Source organism: Anomaloglossus baeobatrachus, chromosome 8 (genome assembly GCF_048569485.1).
Source record: "Anomaloglossus baeobatrachus isolate aAnoBae1 chromosome 8, aAnoBae1.hap1, whole genome shotgun sequence".
NCBI lineage: Eukaryota > Metazoa > Chordata > Amphibia > Anura > Aromobatidae > Anomaloglossus > Anomaloglossus baeobatrachus.
The window spans coordinates 232,364,615-232,383,851 of NC_134360.1; the positions used below are offsets into that span (position 1 = coordinate 232,364,615).

The window sequence follows — 19,237 nt, forward strand, 5'->3', positions numbered from 1 at the left end:
TGAATGAGGGATATTTTGTTGCACATTTTAAACTATATTTTTTATTGATACTATTTTAGGCTATGTGCAATATTTCAAATGCTTTTAGTTGCATTTTTTACTTTTATTTTTTTTTTTTAAAAGTACTGCAACAGCAATTCTGGCATTTAAATTTTTTTTGCTTCGTTATTGGATAAATATTTTATCATTTAATATTTTGGGCAGTTATGCATGTGACAACACCAAAAATGTTCAATTTCTTAATTTTTAAAATTATGCTATAAAACCAACAGTCCAGCGTTTTGTTTTTTATTGCACCGCTAGAGTGGTGCTGTAATATAAGTTCCCTGCCTCCTGTATTATATTCACCTTCTGGCGGCTTCATCTTTTTCCAGCACTGCTTTGGACGGTCTGTGAGGATTAGTGACCTGCTAGCAGGTCCAGTATTTCATAGAGGTCACAAATCAATAGAAGTCTATGAGAGCCTCAGTCTGGCTCTCATAGAGATGTATTGAGCTCTTGTGACATAACTTCTGACTTCCAGCCAGTCAAAAGTTACGGGCACAAGATGGCGCCGTGGGACCGGAGCTGCATCGGTAAGAGGTGAAGCTGCTGGAAAGGCTTAGATTTACAGTGCAACTCCAGCACTGGAAAAAAAAACAACAAAATGCTGGAGTGGTGCTTTAATGTTTAGGCAAAAAGGGGTGATTTAGCACCTCCATCAATTTTCCTAAATTGACATCCACTTTAAAGTGCATGTTCAATCATGCCAAGATTCTCCCTATGCTTTCACAGTTTTTTTAACCCCTTCAGCCCCGGGGCACTTTCCGTTTTTGCGTTTTTGTTTTTTGCTCCCCTTCTTCCGAGAGCCGTAACTTTTTTATTTTTCCGTCAATCTTGCCATATGAGGGCTTGTTTTTTGCGGGACAAGTTGTACTTTTAAATGAAACCATAAGTTTTACCATATGGTGTACTGGAAAGCAGCAAAAAAATTCCAAGTGTGGAAAAATTGCAAAAAAAGTGTGATGGCACAATAATTTTTGGGATGTTTTATTCACGGTGTTCACTATATGGTAAAACTGATGTGTGGGTATGATACCTGAGGTCGGTGCGAGTTTGTAGACACCAAACATGTATAGGTTTACTTGTATCTAAGGGGTTAAAAAAAAATCACAAGTTTGTCCAATAAAAGTGGCGCACGTTTTGTGCCATTTTCAGAAACACGTAGCGTTCTTATTTTTTGGGATCTATGGCTCAGTGACGGCTTATTTTTTGCGTCTCGAGCTGATGTTTCTAATGGTAGCATTTTTGCGCAAATGCTACGTTTTGATCGCCTATTACATTTTGCGTAAAACTTGCGGCGACCAAAAAACGTAATTTTGGCGTTTGGAATTTTTTTGCCACTACGCCGTTTACCAATCAGATTAATTGATTTTATATTTTGATAGATCGGGCATTTCTGAACGCGGCGATACCAAATATGTGTATATTTATTATTTTTTAACCCTTTAATTTTCAATGGGGGGAAAGGGGGGTGATTTGAACTTTTAAATTTTTTGTTTTTTTTTTATTTTTTAAAACTTTTTTTTTACTTTTTTTATTTTATTTTACTAGTCCCCCTAGGGGGCTATAGCGATCAGCAATCCGATTGCTGATCGCTATCTGCTGATCACAGCTATACCGCTGTAAACAGCAGAAATAGTCACTTTCTTTCTTCCTCTGCTCCATGCCGAGGAAGAATGAAAGTGAAACTTCGTAGCACCAGGCGTCATCACATGACCCTGTGCTACGATGGCAACCACCGAACGTCACGTGACGTCCGGAGGGGGTGGCGGTAAGTAAAAAAGATGGCCGCGCGCATATAGATCTCGCTGCCAGACTTTGGCAGCGAGATCAAAGGGGTTGCGATTCCACTCGGAACATGTAGGCACACATGTCAGCTGTTGAAAATAGCTGATATGTGTGCCGATCCACGCCGCCTGCCCGCGGCAGGGGGCGGGGCTTACCGGGACACGATCCATGACGGATATATCCGTCCATGGTCGTGAAGGGGTTAAGTTGCTCTTTAGCAACAGAATGCAGTTTATTGCTATGGAGGTGCAGACACAATGTTCAAAGTGTTATGATCAGTGCTGTGGTACAACAATTGTGAAATGTACAATGCCAGGAGAGTAAATGAAAATTGCACTCATCCAAACAATGAGAATTGGACCCGTACTGTCCTGGAGGGGTACGATTGTCACCACAACTGTACTGTGCTGTGTGCGGGAGCACTGCACTGCACTGTGCTGGAAGGTCTGGTAATAGAGGAGAATTAAACTATAGATGCAAAGTTAATCAAGAGTAGACTGAGGGGGTGGGCACTGGTGGTAAACACTGCAGATCTTTGCTGGTCTATATAAATGACAATCACACACCCGATTATGGAACTTGGCACTGCGGTAAGACTTGGGTGACAAATTGAACACTGTGTAATGGTCCAGATGTCTTGAATCCAGAAAGGAGCGCACATCTTCAATGTGGTTTCTAAATCCTAATTCCACACCTTCTGCCGGGAAGGACATAACTAGGAAAATAAGAATATAGTGAGGATTACTAAGGATTAGGCCAAACCAAAAAAACTCACATAGAAAATAAAGCCACAAGTTCCACATCAGACCAGTCTAATATATATATATATATATATATATATATATATATATATATATATATATATATATATATATATATATAATAAATTTTATGTCACTGCTTTACTGAGACAATATGAACATACATTACTTTTATTTTACCAAACCTGAGTTATATCCAGTATTATACTCCACAGCTACACTCACTATTCTACTGGTGCAGTCACTGTGTACATACATTACATTACTTATCCTGTACTGAACCTGAGTTACCTTCTGTATTATACTCCAGAGCTGCACTCACTATTCTGCTGGTGCAGTCACTGTGTACATATATTACATTACTTATCCTGTACTGATCCTAAGTTATATTATGTATTATACTTCAGAGGTGCACTCATTCTGCAGATGCAGTCACTGTGTACATACATTATGTATCTTTTACTGAACTAAAGATATCATACATCCAGTATTATAATCCAGACTTTAAGTTCCTATTGCATCAGTAGCTAGAACAGTACATAGATAATAATGTACACAAGATAAGTAATGTAATGTATGTACACAGTGACTGCACCAGCAGAATAGGGAGTGCAGCTCTGGAGTATAATACAGGAGGTAACTCAGGATCAGTAATGTATGTACACAGTGACTCCACCAGCAGAATAGTGAGTGCAGCTCTGGAGTACAATACAGGATCAGTACAGAATAAGTGATACAATATAAGTTCATAGAATCCATGAATCAAATATGTAATCTATAAATTGATGATGAAACAATTCAGTATACATAACTGTACAGATTTGATTAATACACTATGCAGAACTGCAATTCTTTACCAATAATCCTTGAGGTAATGTATGAGATATCCAGCTCTCCTTTTGCATAACTGAGAAGAAAAAAAAAGAAACAAGGAAAATATTAGACTGTAAATGTAATGAATTGCTAAAAGAAACAGAAGATGTACATATGTGTGCCACATCTTATCTCAAAGATACTGATTACAAAGTTCTCTTCTTCTGTGATGAATTCATAAGGATGGTTATGTTTTAATACCCCCATAGGACATATGTATAAAAAAAATTATATCTTTTCCCAGCTTTACAAATATCATAATCTACAGAATATGCCTGGGTTATACCATCATTTTTCATATTACAAATCTAGAAAACGATATCATCCTTTTGTATGTACAGGACTTTGCTTGTTATACGGATTGTGCAGCTTACCTGGCGACAGATTGCATTACTTTAGTAGATGTGTCTTTCAATGTATCCTTCAAGTTATCCTTAAAGTTGCTGAACAGACGTCCTGCTCCCCCTTTGACCATGTCCAATAAGCCTCCTCCATAATTGGACTCCAAATCTGGTGACGAGGCACCTGAAAAAACATGAGGGGTAAATTAGGTATCTAAATAAGCAAAACTTGATCAGTATAGAAATCTGATGATTTCAAAATTTAAGATGGTATTAAGACTCTTTAAATATATTTCCATGACCATGCATCTGAAATTGTGAAGCTCTGCTAGAAGATTTGCTGATTACATTGCATTCAGGTTTTCCTCCAATAGTCACATTTACTGAATATAGCGTTCCTCCTGATGAACAAAGATGCCACAGCTGTATCACCCATTCAACATACCGACTGACCTACTAATTACTATTTCTTATGTACCTTTAATAACTATTACATTAGCAAAAATAACTCAAATATCCCACAATCAAGACTCTTATCATTTATAAAATGGAAGAATCTGGTGCTACAAAGTAACAAAATACGGAACAGAAAAATATGATATTATAATGTGGGATTTAGTTAAAGCGTTTAACCCTCTGACAGTGCACCTTACGCTCTTTTGTCTAAGTATGTGCCAGATATGTGAACCAGGATGCCGCATTTTATGAATTGGCAGATTTTATGAGCAGCAGAGAGAACTATAGTTTATGCTAGTTTATTTTTTCTCGTAGTGTCTGCCACTGAACAAAACCATGCATATGCTAAAAAGCTGTTGAAAAATATAGTTTCTTATTATGAAAGATAAATGCAAGTCTGCTACAAAATTTTTTTTAAATTAATGATTGATATTCAAATAGATCAAATAATAGAACGGAATTTTATTTTAATTTTATTTACTTCATGTTTAGTTTTTCCCGTTACAGAGTAGTTTCTTTCAAAAGTTGCAGTAGATAAGGGCTCACTTACACTTGCGCTATTTTGACGCAAACGGAATCTGTCACTAATGTAGTACAGTTCATTTATTTACAGTGGAAGCGCGACATAGTGTGGACACAAGCGGGTACTGCATGACACACACACGCGCCATAGTAACGTGCTTCCACTGTAAATAAATGAACTGTACTACATTAGTGACGTATTCCGTTTGCGTCAAAATAGCGCAAGTGTGAAACTAGCCTAACAAACAAACCAAGTATTCAGTACCCTCTCCATGTCCAGCTCTACGCAGCTGACCAGATCTCTGCTTGCCTGCAATGCTGATGTCACGTCAACAGCGCTGCATTCCATCATTGAGCTCAGGAGCTCTGCCCATGTAGATGGCATGAGCTGCTGAGCCCAATGATTGCCTGCAGTGCTGATGTCATGGTGATAGCGCTGCAGCCAAACAACCAATGCTGGACACTCAGCATTGGATCTGGGGAGGGGTGAGTAAAGCATAATATTTTTTTAGAGCTATTGCAGCCTGTGAATAATAATAATATTTATTCACTTATATAGAGCCATTAATTCCATAGTGCTTCACATACATCAGCAATACAGTCCCCATTGGGGCTCACAAGCTAAATTCCCTATTAGTATGTCTTTGGAGTGTGGGAGGAAGTTGGAGAACCCACGCAAACACAGGGAGAACATACAAACTCCTTGCAGATATCCTTGGTGAGATTTGAACTCAGGACTCTACACTGCAAGACTGCAGTGCTAATCAGTGAGCCACCGTGTGAAGGAAAGTTTTTTGCAAGGGAGACAACTCCTTAATTAAAACACAATAAGTCCAATTTATTATTGCATTTGCACCTGTATTTTGCCAAGATGTTGATGTTTTGAACATTTTTTTGCAGCAAATTTATCTTTCTATCTGCGCCTTTTTATTGTCTATTTTCTATATTTGCCTAGTTTTGTTTTGTTTGCGCTTTTTTTTGCCATTGTAGGTGGGGATTAATGTTTTGAGATGTTTTTGCCTGATTTAAAATTTGCAACTTTTCAAAAAGTCACAAATTTTGTTGCACATGTACTTTTGGTCCCACCCCACTACAGTGATTTTACACCGGAAATATTTTTAGCAGTTTTGCAACATTTTGAAAAGCTTGAAACATTTTGCTCAAAAAATACCATTTTTATCTTTGAACAAAATTAATAAACCGTTTACAACGTTTTGATGAATATGGAGCAAAAAAAAAAATGAGCAAATATCACACAATAAAAGAAAGTATCTAAGGCTACTTTCACACATCCGGTTTGAGCGGTGCGGCTCAATCCGGCTGTGCAACCTATGCAACGGATGCGGTGAAAACACCGCATCCTTTGCATAAGTTTTTTACTTTTACTTTTACGTCCGGTTTTTGCTGCTTGCGGCATGCTACTGAGCATGCGCAGTGGCAAAAACCGCATGCGGCGGCCGGATGCGGTTTTTGCCGCATCCGGCATCCATAGGGATGCATTGGAAAATGCACCACATCGGCCGGATGCGGCGCGATGCGGTTTTTTTTTTGCCGCGCAAAAACGTGGCAGGTTACGTTCCATCCGGCCGCCGCATCGACTAAATCTGCCGCATGCGGCAAAAACCGGACGGAACGCAAGCCCATGCGGCACTAATTAAAGTCTATGCAGGAAAAACGCAACCGGCAGCAAATAAAACTGGTTGTGATTTTCCTGCAAAGTGCTGGATTGTGCCGCATTGCAAAAACCGGATGTGTGAAAGCAGCCTAAAAGAGGGGAAAAGCGCAATGAAGAAATAGGGCCCAAAAATCATATACTACATTTATACATTTCTGAAGCGTTCTAATATAAAAATTTATTCAATTAACATCTTTGAGAGTAAGTCTAAAAAAGGCTTAGTAAGCATTGTGAATAAACTTTTTTTTACACCAATACTAACTTTTTGCACATATACGGTATATTTGCAGCAAATTATGATATTTGTGCTTAATAAATGTGGCAAAAACATAGACATCAGCTAGCCATGTGCCCTTTGAATAAAAAAAAAATAATTTAAGCTTGTCGAATTTCTTCACTCATTTTGACCCATTTACATTTGAAAAATGGAGCAAATTTCATGTGACAAAATTTGGTAGCAGTTTGTGATGAGAATATGGCATAAATGCAATAGTAAATGACCTTCAATGTCCTCTAAACTGTATTATCCTAGCCTGAACATCACAAAAATAAGAAGTCATTGTAGGAAAATTTCAAATTGGGCTGCCTTAAAGACCCAAAACAAACGCCCAACTTAGGGTATGTGCACACATGGAGTATTTGGTTTCAGAGATTTCTGCATGATTTCTTGCCAGGAAAAACACAGTGTAAAAACTTGGGGTTTTTTTGCATGAGTTTTTAATTGAATTCAATGAGTAAAAAACGCAGGAAAAAACTCTGAAAGAATTAACCTGCTGCAGATTTTCCACACCAAAAGACAAAATACTCATTGTGTGCAGGAAACCTCAGGATTCTAATTGACTTTGCAGGCATCAGGAGTTGCTTGCAGTTTTGTGACAAAACTGCACTCAAAAACATATGAAAATACGTGATAAAAACGCACTGTGTGCACATATAGTTATATATGAAAAGTTAGTTTCTTAAAGTCATCTTCCACTGGGATTTAAAATGATTTTAAATGATAAAACTCTGGCAAAATGGAGCAACCACAAGGGGAGATCTGCATACAGATGGGTACAGCTCCTAGTAAAGAAATATTTAGGCAGTAATCTACAACATAGTTTCCGTTTTTAACAAAAACTGCAACACAGTGCCGAAAAATATTGATGGATGCATATATTATGTAATCTGCAGAGGGGACCTCTGATGGAGCTTTCTATGAAGTCGATAGAAGGTAAATATTGAAGATGGGCGAATAGTCAAATATTCGGGTTCGGATTCTTTGTGCTGAATAATTTCTATTATTTGTGTATTCATACTAAATAAAAAACCTAATGCAAGTCAATTGGAATCTCGAAGAATAATTTTTGGGAGGACCATGGAAGTAGGTCTGGGAGTCCTGTAAAAATTCTGCAATGGATGGAAAAGTGCTGAAACTGAATAGGAACATGGGGAAGATGCCTAGATACATTTCTAAATCAAAAACGTCCGTTAGGAGTCTCAACACAGAAACAAGCCAGATATCCCTCCGGGAAGGACCCAGTCAACCACCATATTAAGTGGCCCTTTTAGTCTATATCCAACTTTTTGACAAGTTTAAATATATGACAAGGGAAATACCAAGGCCAGGTATCCATCCACAGACAGCTGTTTCTGGGTATTGCCCCTCATCAGTGTGGAGTAGGATTCTGGCCAGGTGGGAGCAATGCCTAGTAGACCAACAAGACAAAACAATCACTGATCTCGGGGAGACCAGCCAGAGAAAACACTGCCGGCAGCTAGCAAGGGCGCTCAAGACAGTGAAATCCAAGGTACATTGCTTCCTGGGCATATCTTTAAACTTGTCAAAAAGTTGGATATTGAAAGGGCCACTTAATATGGTGGTTATAGTGGTCTCCTAAAAAGAGCCACCCCTTGGCTGGGTTCTTCCCGGAGGGATATCTGGCTTGTTTCTGTGTTGAGAATCCTAACAGAGGCGCCACAGACTTTTTTGATTTGCATATTTCCCATGGGGCAATGTACCTAGGATTTCAATGTCTTGAGCGCCCTCGCTGGCTGCCGGCAGTGTTTTCTCTGGCTGGTCTCCCCAAGATCAGTGATTGTTTTGTCTTGTAGATACATTTCTGACTGACAGCTAGTTTCTGGGCATAATGTTGTCAGCGTATTATGGAGATTGAAGCAGGAGAATAATACTGAGTTTTCCTGTGGCTATCACACTGCTTTCTGGTATGATTAGTTCATGAATATGCACTGCTTCCCCTGACCTCACTCACTAGTTGCAGTCCTGCTTTCCCCGCTCACCCTCTGTGTCGGCGTCTGTGTTTGGTTGCCATCACACTAGCTGTCTGGGTCCCTGGAGTGGAGTGTAAAATTAAATAAATAATTGAAAAAATTGTCGTGGGGTCCCCCATATTTTAATACCCAGCACAGATAAAGCAGACAGCTACAGGCTGCAGCCCCCAGCTGTGTGCTTCATAAATAATTAATAAATAATTAAAAAAAAAAAAAACGTTATTCGCTTTATCTTGGCTAGGTATCAAAGTTGGAGGAACCTCAAGACTTTTTTATTTATTTAAAGGAGTTGTCCGACATAAACTCAAAAATTTTTGGTAATCTAATCTGTGCTGTATTGTCATATAAAACACCCCTACATTGTTAATTTTTGTTTTCTAACTTTTGTTCCTCTTGAATTCACCCTTTATTCTCTGCAGCTCTTTATTTACATTCAGCTCCAGCAAACTGACCACTTCCTGTGCCAAACCTCTCAGTCAGAGCTAGCACCACCCGGCCTCAGTGTCCAGCCTCGCCCTCTGCCCGCCCCCTGCACACACCTTCCCTGTCAGTATTCTTCCCCAGCACCTGACCTGTTATCACTACAGCATTGCATATAACAGCCCCACATCGGGCTCTGCACCCCACACCACATCGGGCTCTGCACCCCACACCACATCGGGCTCTGCACCCCACACCACATCGGGCTCTGCACACCACACGCACATCGGGCTCTGCACACCACACGCACATCGGGCTCTGCACCACACACACACATATGGCTCTGCACCACACACACACACATATATGGTTCTGCACCACACACACGCACATCGGACTCTGCACCGCACACGCACATCGGACTCTGCACCGCACATGCACATCGGACTCTGCACCGCACACGCACATCGGACTCTGCACCGCACACGCACATCGGACTCTGCACCGCACACGCACATCGGACTCTGCACCGCACACGCACATCGGACTCTGCACTGCACACGCACATCGGACTTTGCACCACACACATGGCTCTGCACCACCACACACACACACATCGAGCTCCGTACCGCACACGCACATCGGGCTCTGCACCACACACACACACACATATATGGCTCTGCACCACACACGCACATATAGTTCTGCACCACACACGCACATCGGACTCTGCACCGCACACGCACATTGGACTCTGCACCGCACACGCACATTGGACTCTGCACCGCACACGCACATTGGACTCTGCACCGCACACGCACATTGGACTCTGCACCGCACACGCACATTGGACTCTGCACCGCACACGCACATAGGACTCTGCACCGCACATGCACATCGGACTCTGCACCGCACACGCACATATATGGCTCTGCACCACACACACACATATATGGCTCTGCACCACACACACACATATATGGCTCTGCACCACACACGAACATATGACTCTGCACCACACACACATATATGGCTCTGCACCACACACACACATATGGCTCTGCACCACACACGCACATTGGACTCTGCACCGCACACGCACATCGGACTCTGCACCGCACACGCACATCGGACTCTGCACCGTACACGCACATCGGACTCTGCACCGTACACGCACATCGGACTCTGCACCGTACACGCACATCGGACTCTGCACCGCACATCGGACTCTGCACCGCACATCGGACTCTGCACCGCACATCGGACTCTGCACCGCACACGAACATCGGACTCTGCACCGCACATGCACTCGGACTCTGCACCGCATACGCACATCGGACTCTGCACCGCACACACACATATGGCTCTGCACCACCACACACACACATCGGGCTCTGCACCGCACACGCACATCGGGCTCTGCACCGCACACGCACATTGGACTCTGCACCGCACACGCACATATGGCTCTGCACCGCACACGCACATATGGCTCTGCACCGCACACGCACATATGGCTCTGCACCGCACACGCACATCGGGCTCTGCACCGCACACGCACATCGGGCTCTGCACCGCACACAGGGCTCTGCACCGCACATAGGACTCTGCACCCCACACGCACATAGGGCTCTGCATCCCACACGCACATGGGGCTCTGCACCGCATACACACATAGGGCTCTGCACTGCACACACACATTGGACTCTGCACCGCACACGCACATTGGACTCTGCACCGCACACGCACATATGGCTCTGCACCTCACACGCACATCGGACTCTGCACCACACACGCACATCGGGCTCTGCACCGCACATAGGGCTCTGCACCCCACACGCACATAGGGCTCTGCACCGCACATACACACAGGGCTCTGCACCACACATACACACAGGGCACTGCACACACACACACACACACACACACACACACAGTGCTCTGTACCGACCCCTCCTACCTCCATAGGGAACACATGTAGGGAATACATACTCACCCATCCTCGGTCCCCGCCGCTCCTGCACGTTCATCCGCTGTCTGGTCTGGACATATCAGCACAGTAGTGAAGTCACCGCTGTCCTGATCTGTCAGACACAGACAGCGGGACAGTGATGAGAAGCAGCGCTGCTCTCCCTCTCATCAGCGCTTTCAAATGTACCGGCATCTGTGATCTGTGATGCCGGTACATTTGAATGTGCGATCCTGAGCAAGGGCCCACGGCAGCCGCCGCCAGGCCCCTCCCCCAGGTCACGGACCCCACAGCAGTGCAGGGGGAGGTCGCGGGGAGAGTAAGGGGTGCAGGGGAATGTGTGGGAGGGTGCAGGGAAGGGGGGCGGGGCTCATCGCACTGTAGCCGCCCAGCAGGGAGGCGACATGCTGTTCCAGATTTGCATGTCAACATGGTCCTGCCCATGTTGACATGAAATGACCGGAAGCAGCAAAATCGTGGCAGGAGCGGTCACATGACCACTCTGAGCCGGGGGAGAGGGGCTGACAGCGGGGCAGGTAAGTGGTCTGTATCTACTTACCTGCCCCAATGTAGCCCAATAGGGTAATAAAAAAAAAAAGTCAAAAGAAGCCGGATAACCCCTTTAAATAATTTAAAAAGAAACAAAAAACGTGTGGCGTCTCTCATATTTTGATATACAGCCAAGATGAAGCACACAGCTGGGGGCTGCAGCTTGTAGCTGTCTGCTTCATCTGCGCTGGGTATCAAAACATGGGGGAACCATGCGCCATTTTTTCCAGTCATTTATTTATTTTTACACTCCACATCAGGGACCCAGGCAGCTAGTGACGGCAACCAATCACAGACGCCGGCACAGAGGGTAGGCAAGGGAAGCAAAACTGCAACCAATCACAGACACTGTTACAGAGGGTGGGTGGGAGCAGAAGTGCAAATTCATGAACTTTAATGATTGGACCCGGAAGCAGTGTGACAGCAAAACTCAGTAAGTATAATTCTCCTGCTTTAATGCCCGCACATCATTTTTTTTTTCACTGTGCCTCACAATCGAAATAATGCCGGTAACAAAGATGGCTACAGCATTACTGTGATTGACAAGCAATCCCTGTATGTTTAGTGGCTGAAAATAAGGAGCCAAACATGCGGGGGAGGGACTCGAAACTCACGAGGCGAGGAGCAAAATACTCCACATGTAATGGGTATAGCAAATACCTTAAAATGTGTGCGAGTAACGATTAGTGCGGAGTATATTCGCTCATCACTAGTAAATATCACAGTATGTCGGGCAATATGAGAAGCAGCTCACTTCTGGGCCCCCTCTCATTATGGGCCCCTGGTGTTATTGGTCTGGCCTTGAAAACTGCTATAAAGTAATGTCTGCCTCAGCCAATAGGGGAGTTGTTTTGCAATTGTCCTTGAATATGTACAATGCCAAATTTCCTGTGATATTCACATCACAAATGTGTTACGATTTCATCCTTTTGCTCCGTTTATGTACAAAAATACTCAATTACTATCCAATAGGTAGTAATGAACAGTTTGCAAACAATGATTTATTTCATGAATGTTCTTTATTCTGCTGTCACTGCAGCCCATGTTTCCAGCAGCCTCACATTATATGAGTGGGCATAAGGAAAGCAGTAAGTGCTGTGTACAGTCACATCTAAACATAGTTCAAGCTTTAGCAGTAAACCTCCGCCTACATTGCACCAAAGCTGGCATTCACCCTGGCACCTGTCACCTACCTACAGAATAAGCAGGCTCTAGGATTAAATGTAATAATGTGACATAAGCACGCCATCATCCTATAACAAGTACCCTGGCCATTTCCAGGGCAGTTTATAAAGCCCTTATCCCGTAGGAGCTGGCCAACCGTGGCTGCCCTATTAAAATTTTGCTAGCCATGAAGCCTCCATGACGTAGCACTACATACAAATACCCAAAGCACTTGTTATATTTGTTGTTTTGAGCTTCTTTACATTGTTCTCGTTTGATTGGTTTATTGCAAACAGCAAAAAAAATTAGGAAACATCACTAAAAACCTAATTCACAATAGAGGTTGAATATTTGTGACTGCAATTGTATAATTATATTGTAGATGAAAACTTGGCAAGATTAGAAAATGTGCTTGAGCTATGAAAATGGGATGGGGTCACCAGGTCTTCTCGTGGGTGGTTATTAGTGTCCTAATGTCAAGTTATGCGACATCACCAGGTTCTGGAGCCTCCACAAATGAGATAATAATGTTATTTTTGTCATTCTTTTTATAATCCACTAGAAATTACCTGTAATGACAATTATGTAATTACCTCCTAATGATGACACAAATCAGCACTATAGAGCATTGACCTCGCATCAACATCCCTAACTCCGGTCACTACATTGAACCAGAAACAGGATCCTGATATCACATCCAGACATATAAAACTGATTCCCAGACATCTTCAGGGCCAACCGGAGCGCACAATGAAGAATTACAGAAACGCTCTTACATCCAACATGAATTCTAAGCAGCTCTAACATTTTTCTGCATATTTTTTACTTTCTGATGAGCAACACAAACTTGTATAATCCAAGACAATTTCCATAGAACATGAGCTGTGTGACAGTTGTGCCTGCCAAGCTCCCCGACCCCACCATGAGGTATCAGTCAGCGTGAAGAAGGAGACACAAAACTGGCTTCTTTGTATGGAAATGCAAACAAAGGAATACAAAGCCATCCTTATGTGAAGGTCGATGGGAAGATAGATACATAGGCTGACGGAACGCTGCGCGTCACCAATGTGATGCACAAGAAGCAACAATTTAACTGGAATAAATGAAAAAGTTAAGGAAATAAGAGTTTTAAAGTTCCAAAGGATACACAAAGTCAACTGACCTTGATCACCTGCAGTATTAGCTTCACTTTCTGGATACTCTGTATAAATGTATAGAGTCTTTCACTGAAAACTGTTACAGAGGACTCCATTATGTGGATAAACATCCACTAAACAAGCTTCAGAAGAGACTACTGCAGGCTTGGTAAATAGATTTCCTCTCACTTTTCATAGCTCAAAATCATGTCAACATTACATAGGTGTTTAGATTGCGGGTTGCTTTTAGATGGCTATTTGAGAAGGGCCCTACTTGCCTCCTGTGGACACATCATTCGAAGAGAGTAGTCACCCGAGAAGGAATACAAGGAACAAGTTGAAGAGGAAGACCAGCAACCCAATGACTTGATACTATCATGAAAACGATGGAGAAGACGCTGGTGGACCTATCTAGGCTGCACAAGATCGATCTTCTTACAAAGCGTTCATCCATCAATTCGCCATGGCTCGAGATCGAGCCAAAGGCTGTTAAATAATACTACATGAGAATCTCTGGGGAAAAAAAGAGGATCCATTAATTTCTATGCTGTGCTTCTCAGCTTCAGCTGAAGGAATGGACCATTCTCTAAAGAGACATCCACCACAGAAAATCACTTAAAGGGAACCTGTCAGGTTCCCTTTAAGTGAGCAGTTCTGGGTGTATATTGCTAATCCCTGCCTAACCATCCCTGTATACACTAAACATAGATAAAGAGATCTTTAGAAAAAGTATTTCTAAAGATCTTATATCGTATGCTAATGAGCGAAGGGACTAGTCCCCTGGGCGTTAGTTCCCTTGGCTAGTTGGCTCCATTAGCATATAAATACACCCCTGTGGGCGTGCTAACATGCTAATGAATATGCAGCATCAAAGGATGATTTCACCCACCTCTCCGGCTGCCAAGGCCGCCCGACAATGGATTTCAGTTCAGTTCAATACTTCAATTTGAAGCCAGGACGCGTACACCCAGTTTCATAGTGCGCATGACCGAATGTCCGGGGTCGTGCACACTGAGCCGAAATCCAGAATCGGGTAACGATGGCAGCCGGAGAGGTGAGACCATCCTCTGACGCTGCACATTCATTCGCATGTTAGCATGCACACAGGGACGTGCTAACATGCTAATGGGGGTGACTAGCCAGGGGAACTAACACCCAAGCCACTAGAGCCCTCGCTCATTAGCATACGGTAAAAGATCTTTAGAAATACTCTTTCTAAAGATCTCTTTATCCATGCTGCTAGATACAGGGACAGTTAGGCAGGGATTAGCAATATGCACCCAGAACTTCTCATGGTTCTAGGTGCATATTAGGGTATGTGCGCACGTTGCTTTTTACCTGCTTTTTACCTGCTTTTTTGCTGCTTTTTCTTCTGCGCTGTTTAATGCCAAAATGGATGTGTTCTTCTATTCAAGCAAAGTCTATGGTAATTTGGGTTTCTTGTTCACACTATGTTGTTCAAAATGCTGCCTTTTTGAGGCAGAACTTTGGTCAAAAACTCAGCTTTTCAAAGAAGCAACATGTCAATTGTTTTTGCCATTTGGGTTTTGCACTGCAAAGCTGAGTTTTTGACCAAAGTTCTGCCACAAAAAGGCAGCATTTTGAACAACATAGTGTGAACAAGAAACCCAAATTCCCATAGACTTTGCTTGAATAGAAGAACACATCCATTTTGGCATTAAACAGCGCAGAAGAAAAAGCAGCAAAAAAGCAGGTAAAAAGCAGGTAAAAAGCAACGTACGCACATACCCTTAGACCTGACAGTTTCCCTTTAAAAGGGGTTTTTTTCAACATACCCTTTTTTTAAAAAAATAAATAAAATAACAGTCTCCCAAAAGACACAAAATTCACCTAGTCTGTGCTGATACTCCTGCGGTGCTGTCATTCTTTGGTTACATGCGGCTGGTATATAACCGCTCCACCCAATCAGTGGCTGCAGCGGTCACGTGCTAAACTACTTGCATTATGGCTGCCATATCTAAGCAGTTATGCTAGCAGTACAGCAGAGATCTGAAGAGGTCAGGACCATCCACATGAGAACAAAGACCAGGTAGACCACCACAGGAGGCTCAGCACTAGATCTCTTCAAGGAAATAGACCAGTAGAATACTTAGCAGTTGGGGTTTTTTTTGTTTGTTTTCTATTACATTGGCAGATATTTCTAAAAAAAAATTGATTTGTTAGCTAACACTTGTAAAAGGGTTGCCAAGTCTTGGGACATAAGTTTGTAGTCCCTTTACGTAACTGCATACTGACAAATCGTGACAGCTTGTGATGTGCAGGCTCTCAAGATCCTCCGGTATTCCCTGCTCTAGTCGCCAGTCACATGACCTCATGTCTGTAAACTTCATACTTGTGATAACTGCCAACTAGACTCTTCTCCACTTCTCCCAATAGAAGACAATTGAAAAAAGCCGGATGTGTCTAGTGGTCATGTGACCACAAGTGTGCAAATAATTATAATAATAATTATAATAATAATAATAGCATATAAAAAATAGCATACCTGCGGTCTTGTGACTGCTCACTTGCACTGTACATCATTACCATTCAGCAGCCTGCACTCACATCGAGTGACTGCAGAATTTTGTTCTAAGCCTGGACTACCCATTTAAAATAAATGTCTCCCTTTTATCGAAATTTAGTTTTACGCCCAATGCTGATTAATTTCCTAATACATCTTTATAGCAGTCGCAGTTTAATTTTTCTAAAGCATCAAATCTCCTGCACAGGTGTAGAGATATATGATCAAATTCTATCTCCTTGCTGGCTGTAGTCATCACTAGGGAAGCTTAGGAACAACTCGCTTATCTAATGTGTACCCAGTTATACAGTATACTCCAGAGTGACCTCTAGTGGCAGATACAAGCAGCCAGAATTTATCATTTAGTTTGGGCTATAGAAAGGATTTGAAGCTCTTTCTGAAAAAAAAAACCAAAAAACAATCTGTAGTGTTTTAAACCAATTTAAATTAAAAAAAGCAAAAGCTTCAACATACAGTATATTAAAAGAAAACATACTGCACATCGCCCTGTGAATAAATGCAATGCAGCAGAGCCCAGTTTGTCCCAGGTCTACAGGACCGTCTCTCTCACCAGTCACTTAATTATATTAGTTATGCCATTTAAGATTAAGCAGTCTGCGAGGAGGGAGTCTTTTTGTTAATACACTGATAAAATGATTTCCCGACTTCTGGGAGCTTTAGAAACTTCCCAGGGATCCCTTAACATTGCAGATCCTACCTGCATCTCTGTAATACAATAATGATAACTAATTAACTTGAGTTGGGCTATAACATCATTGCTTCTCATGGTGTTTTATGTCAGCAGTGAAATATCTCAACACATTGCATCTTTCCCTGAATTGAAATAATGAACAATAGTTTCTAAATTAATATGTTACTATATGTCCTTTCCTCTAGTAGTGCAATGTAACTGAGGGACATGAGTAGATGGGGCCCCTATATTGTGAGGGAGCAAATTACACACTAATCTGAAATAAGAGGGGCTTGTTTGCCGACCCTTGGAGAATGATAGTCCTTACAGAGTAAGGCCGGTTCCAGACGTCCGTGTTTAAGGTACGTGTGACATTCGTTTTTAACACGGATGTCACACGTATACATGTTATTCTATGTTGTTACTCACACGGCCATGTTTTCACACGGACTGTGTGGCCCCGCACGCACACACGGAGACATGTCCGTTTTTTCTCCGGCAGCACGGGTGTCACATGGATCGCATACTGATGTGATCCGTGTCGTACCAGAGAAAACACAGGTCTTTGAAAGAGACAGACAGGAAAAGACACAGACAAAGAGATGGACAAAGACAGACAGGGAAAGAGACAGGAAAAGAGACGGGAAGACAGACGGGGAAAGAGACAGACCTGGAAAAGAGACAGATGGGGGAAGAAAAAAAGAAATAGAGACAGACAAAGAAAGAGACAGACAGAGACAGGCACACAGGGAAAGAGACAGACGGGGAAAGAGACAGATGGGGAAAGAGACAGACGGGAATAAAAAGATTTTCTATATTCACCTGTATCCAGCGCTGTTTTCTTCGGCTCTGCTGCCTCCTGCTTCTGACCGCCGCTTATTATTTTAATTGATTATTCACTGCACTGAGGAGCTGGAAGCCAGAGCATCGCGGGGACAGTGCCGGGGACCGCACCGCCGAGGACTGAATCGTGGGGACAGGTGAGTATTCAGCAAGCAGTGTGTGTACAGTGACATCCAGGAGGTCATCACAGCTCTCAATGAACTCTGATGAACCCGTGAAGTCACCGTCCTGACACCCGCTGTAGCGCAGGGGTGTCATCAGGATGTCATCAGAGTTCATTGGGAAATCTGATGACTTCCTGGATGTCACTGTACACACACTGCTTGCTGAATACTCACCCGTCCCTGGCGCTGTCCCTGCTCCTCAGTGCAGTGAATAATCAATGATTATAATGAGCGGCGGTCAGAAGCAGGAAGCAGCAGAGCCGAAGAAAACAGCGCTGGATACAAGTGAATATAGAATATTTTTTTATTTCAAAGACCCGTGTTTTCTCCGGTATGTGTCTTACGTATGCAAACACAGATGTCACACGTGTGACACAAGTGTGACACACGACACATGTATGACCATAACCATGTATGTGGCTTGTACCTGATTAAACACGAACGTCTGAAACCGGCCTAATAGGCTGCATTGGGAGTTCATGTCCAGATAGTGTTAACTGTAGATATAGGGTAAATAGTCTTAAGGCTGCTTTACACCAGACAATTTATCGTGCGATAGATCGTCGGGGTCACGGTTTTTGTGACGCACATCCGGCATCGCTGGCGATGCCGGCCTGTGTGACACCTCCTAGCGACGCAGTATCGCTCACAAATCGTGAGTCGGGTACTGCTCGCTAGGTTCCATAATATCGTTTAATTTAGTTGACCATCGTTTCCGTGGTAGCACACGCCGCTCCGTGTGACACCACGGGAACGATGAGCAGCTCACCTGCCTCCCGCGGCCGCCGCCGGCTCTATGTGGAAGGAAGGAGGTGGGCGGGATGTTTACGTCCCGCTCATCTCCGCCCCTCCGCTTCTATTGGCCGGCGGCCGTGTGACGTCGCTGTGACGCCGAACGTCCCTCCCACTCCAGGAAGTGGACGTTCGCCGCCCACAGCGAGGTCGCACGAGAGGTAAGTATGTGTGACGGGGGTTACTAACTTTGTGCGACACGGGCAGCGATTTGCCCGTGACGCAAAAAGGACGGGGGCGGGTACGATCGATTGTG

General features: G+C 43.2%; 1 protein-coding gene and 1 long non-coding RNA gene across 4 annotated transcripts in view; one reads left to right on the plus strand and one right to left on the minus strand.

Annotated features, from left to right (window-relative positions):
• LOC142248917 (uncharacterized) overlaps nt 1-19,237 on the plus strand; it is a 142,020-nt gene that overhangs the window by 75,968 nt on the left and 46,815 nt on the right. The window lies entirely within an intron of this gene.
• DNAJC6 (DnaJ heat shock protein family (Hsp40) member C6) overlaps nt 1-19,237 on the minus strand; it is a 110,098-nt gene that overhangs the window by 56,341 nt on the left and 34,520 nt on the right. For all 3 annotated transcript variants that reach the window (XM_075320344.1, XM_075320345.1, XM_075320342.1), the window contains 3 exons: nt 3,839-3,989; nt 3,449-3,498; nt 2,397-2,545 (listed from right to left, as the gene is read on the minus strand). In XM_075320344.1, the coding sequence (XP_075176459.1) occupies nt 2,397-2,545; nt 3,449-3,498; nt 3,839-3,989 (350 nt within the window). The remainder of the gene's footprint in view (nt 1-2,396; nt 2,546-3,448; nt 3,499-3,838; nt 3,990-19,237) is intronic.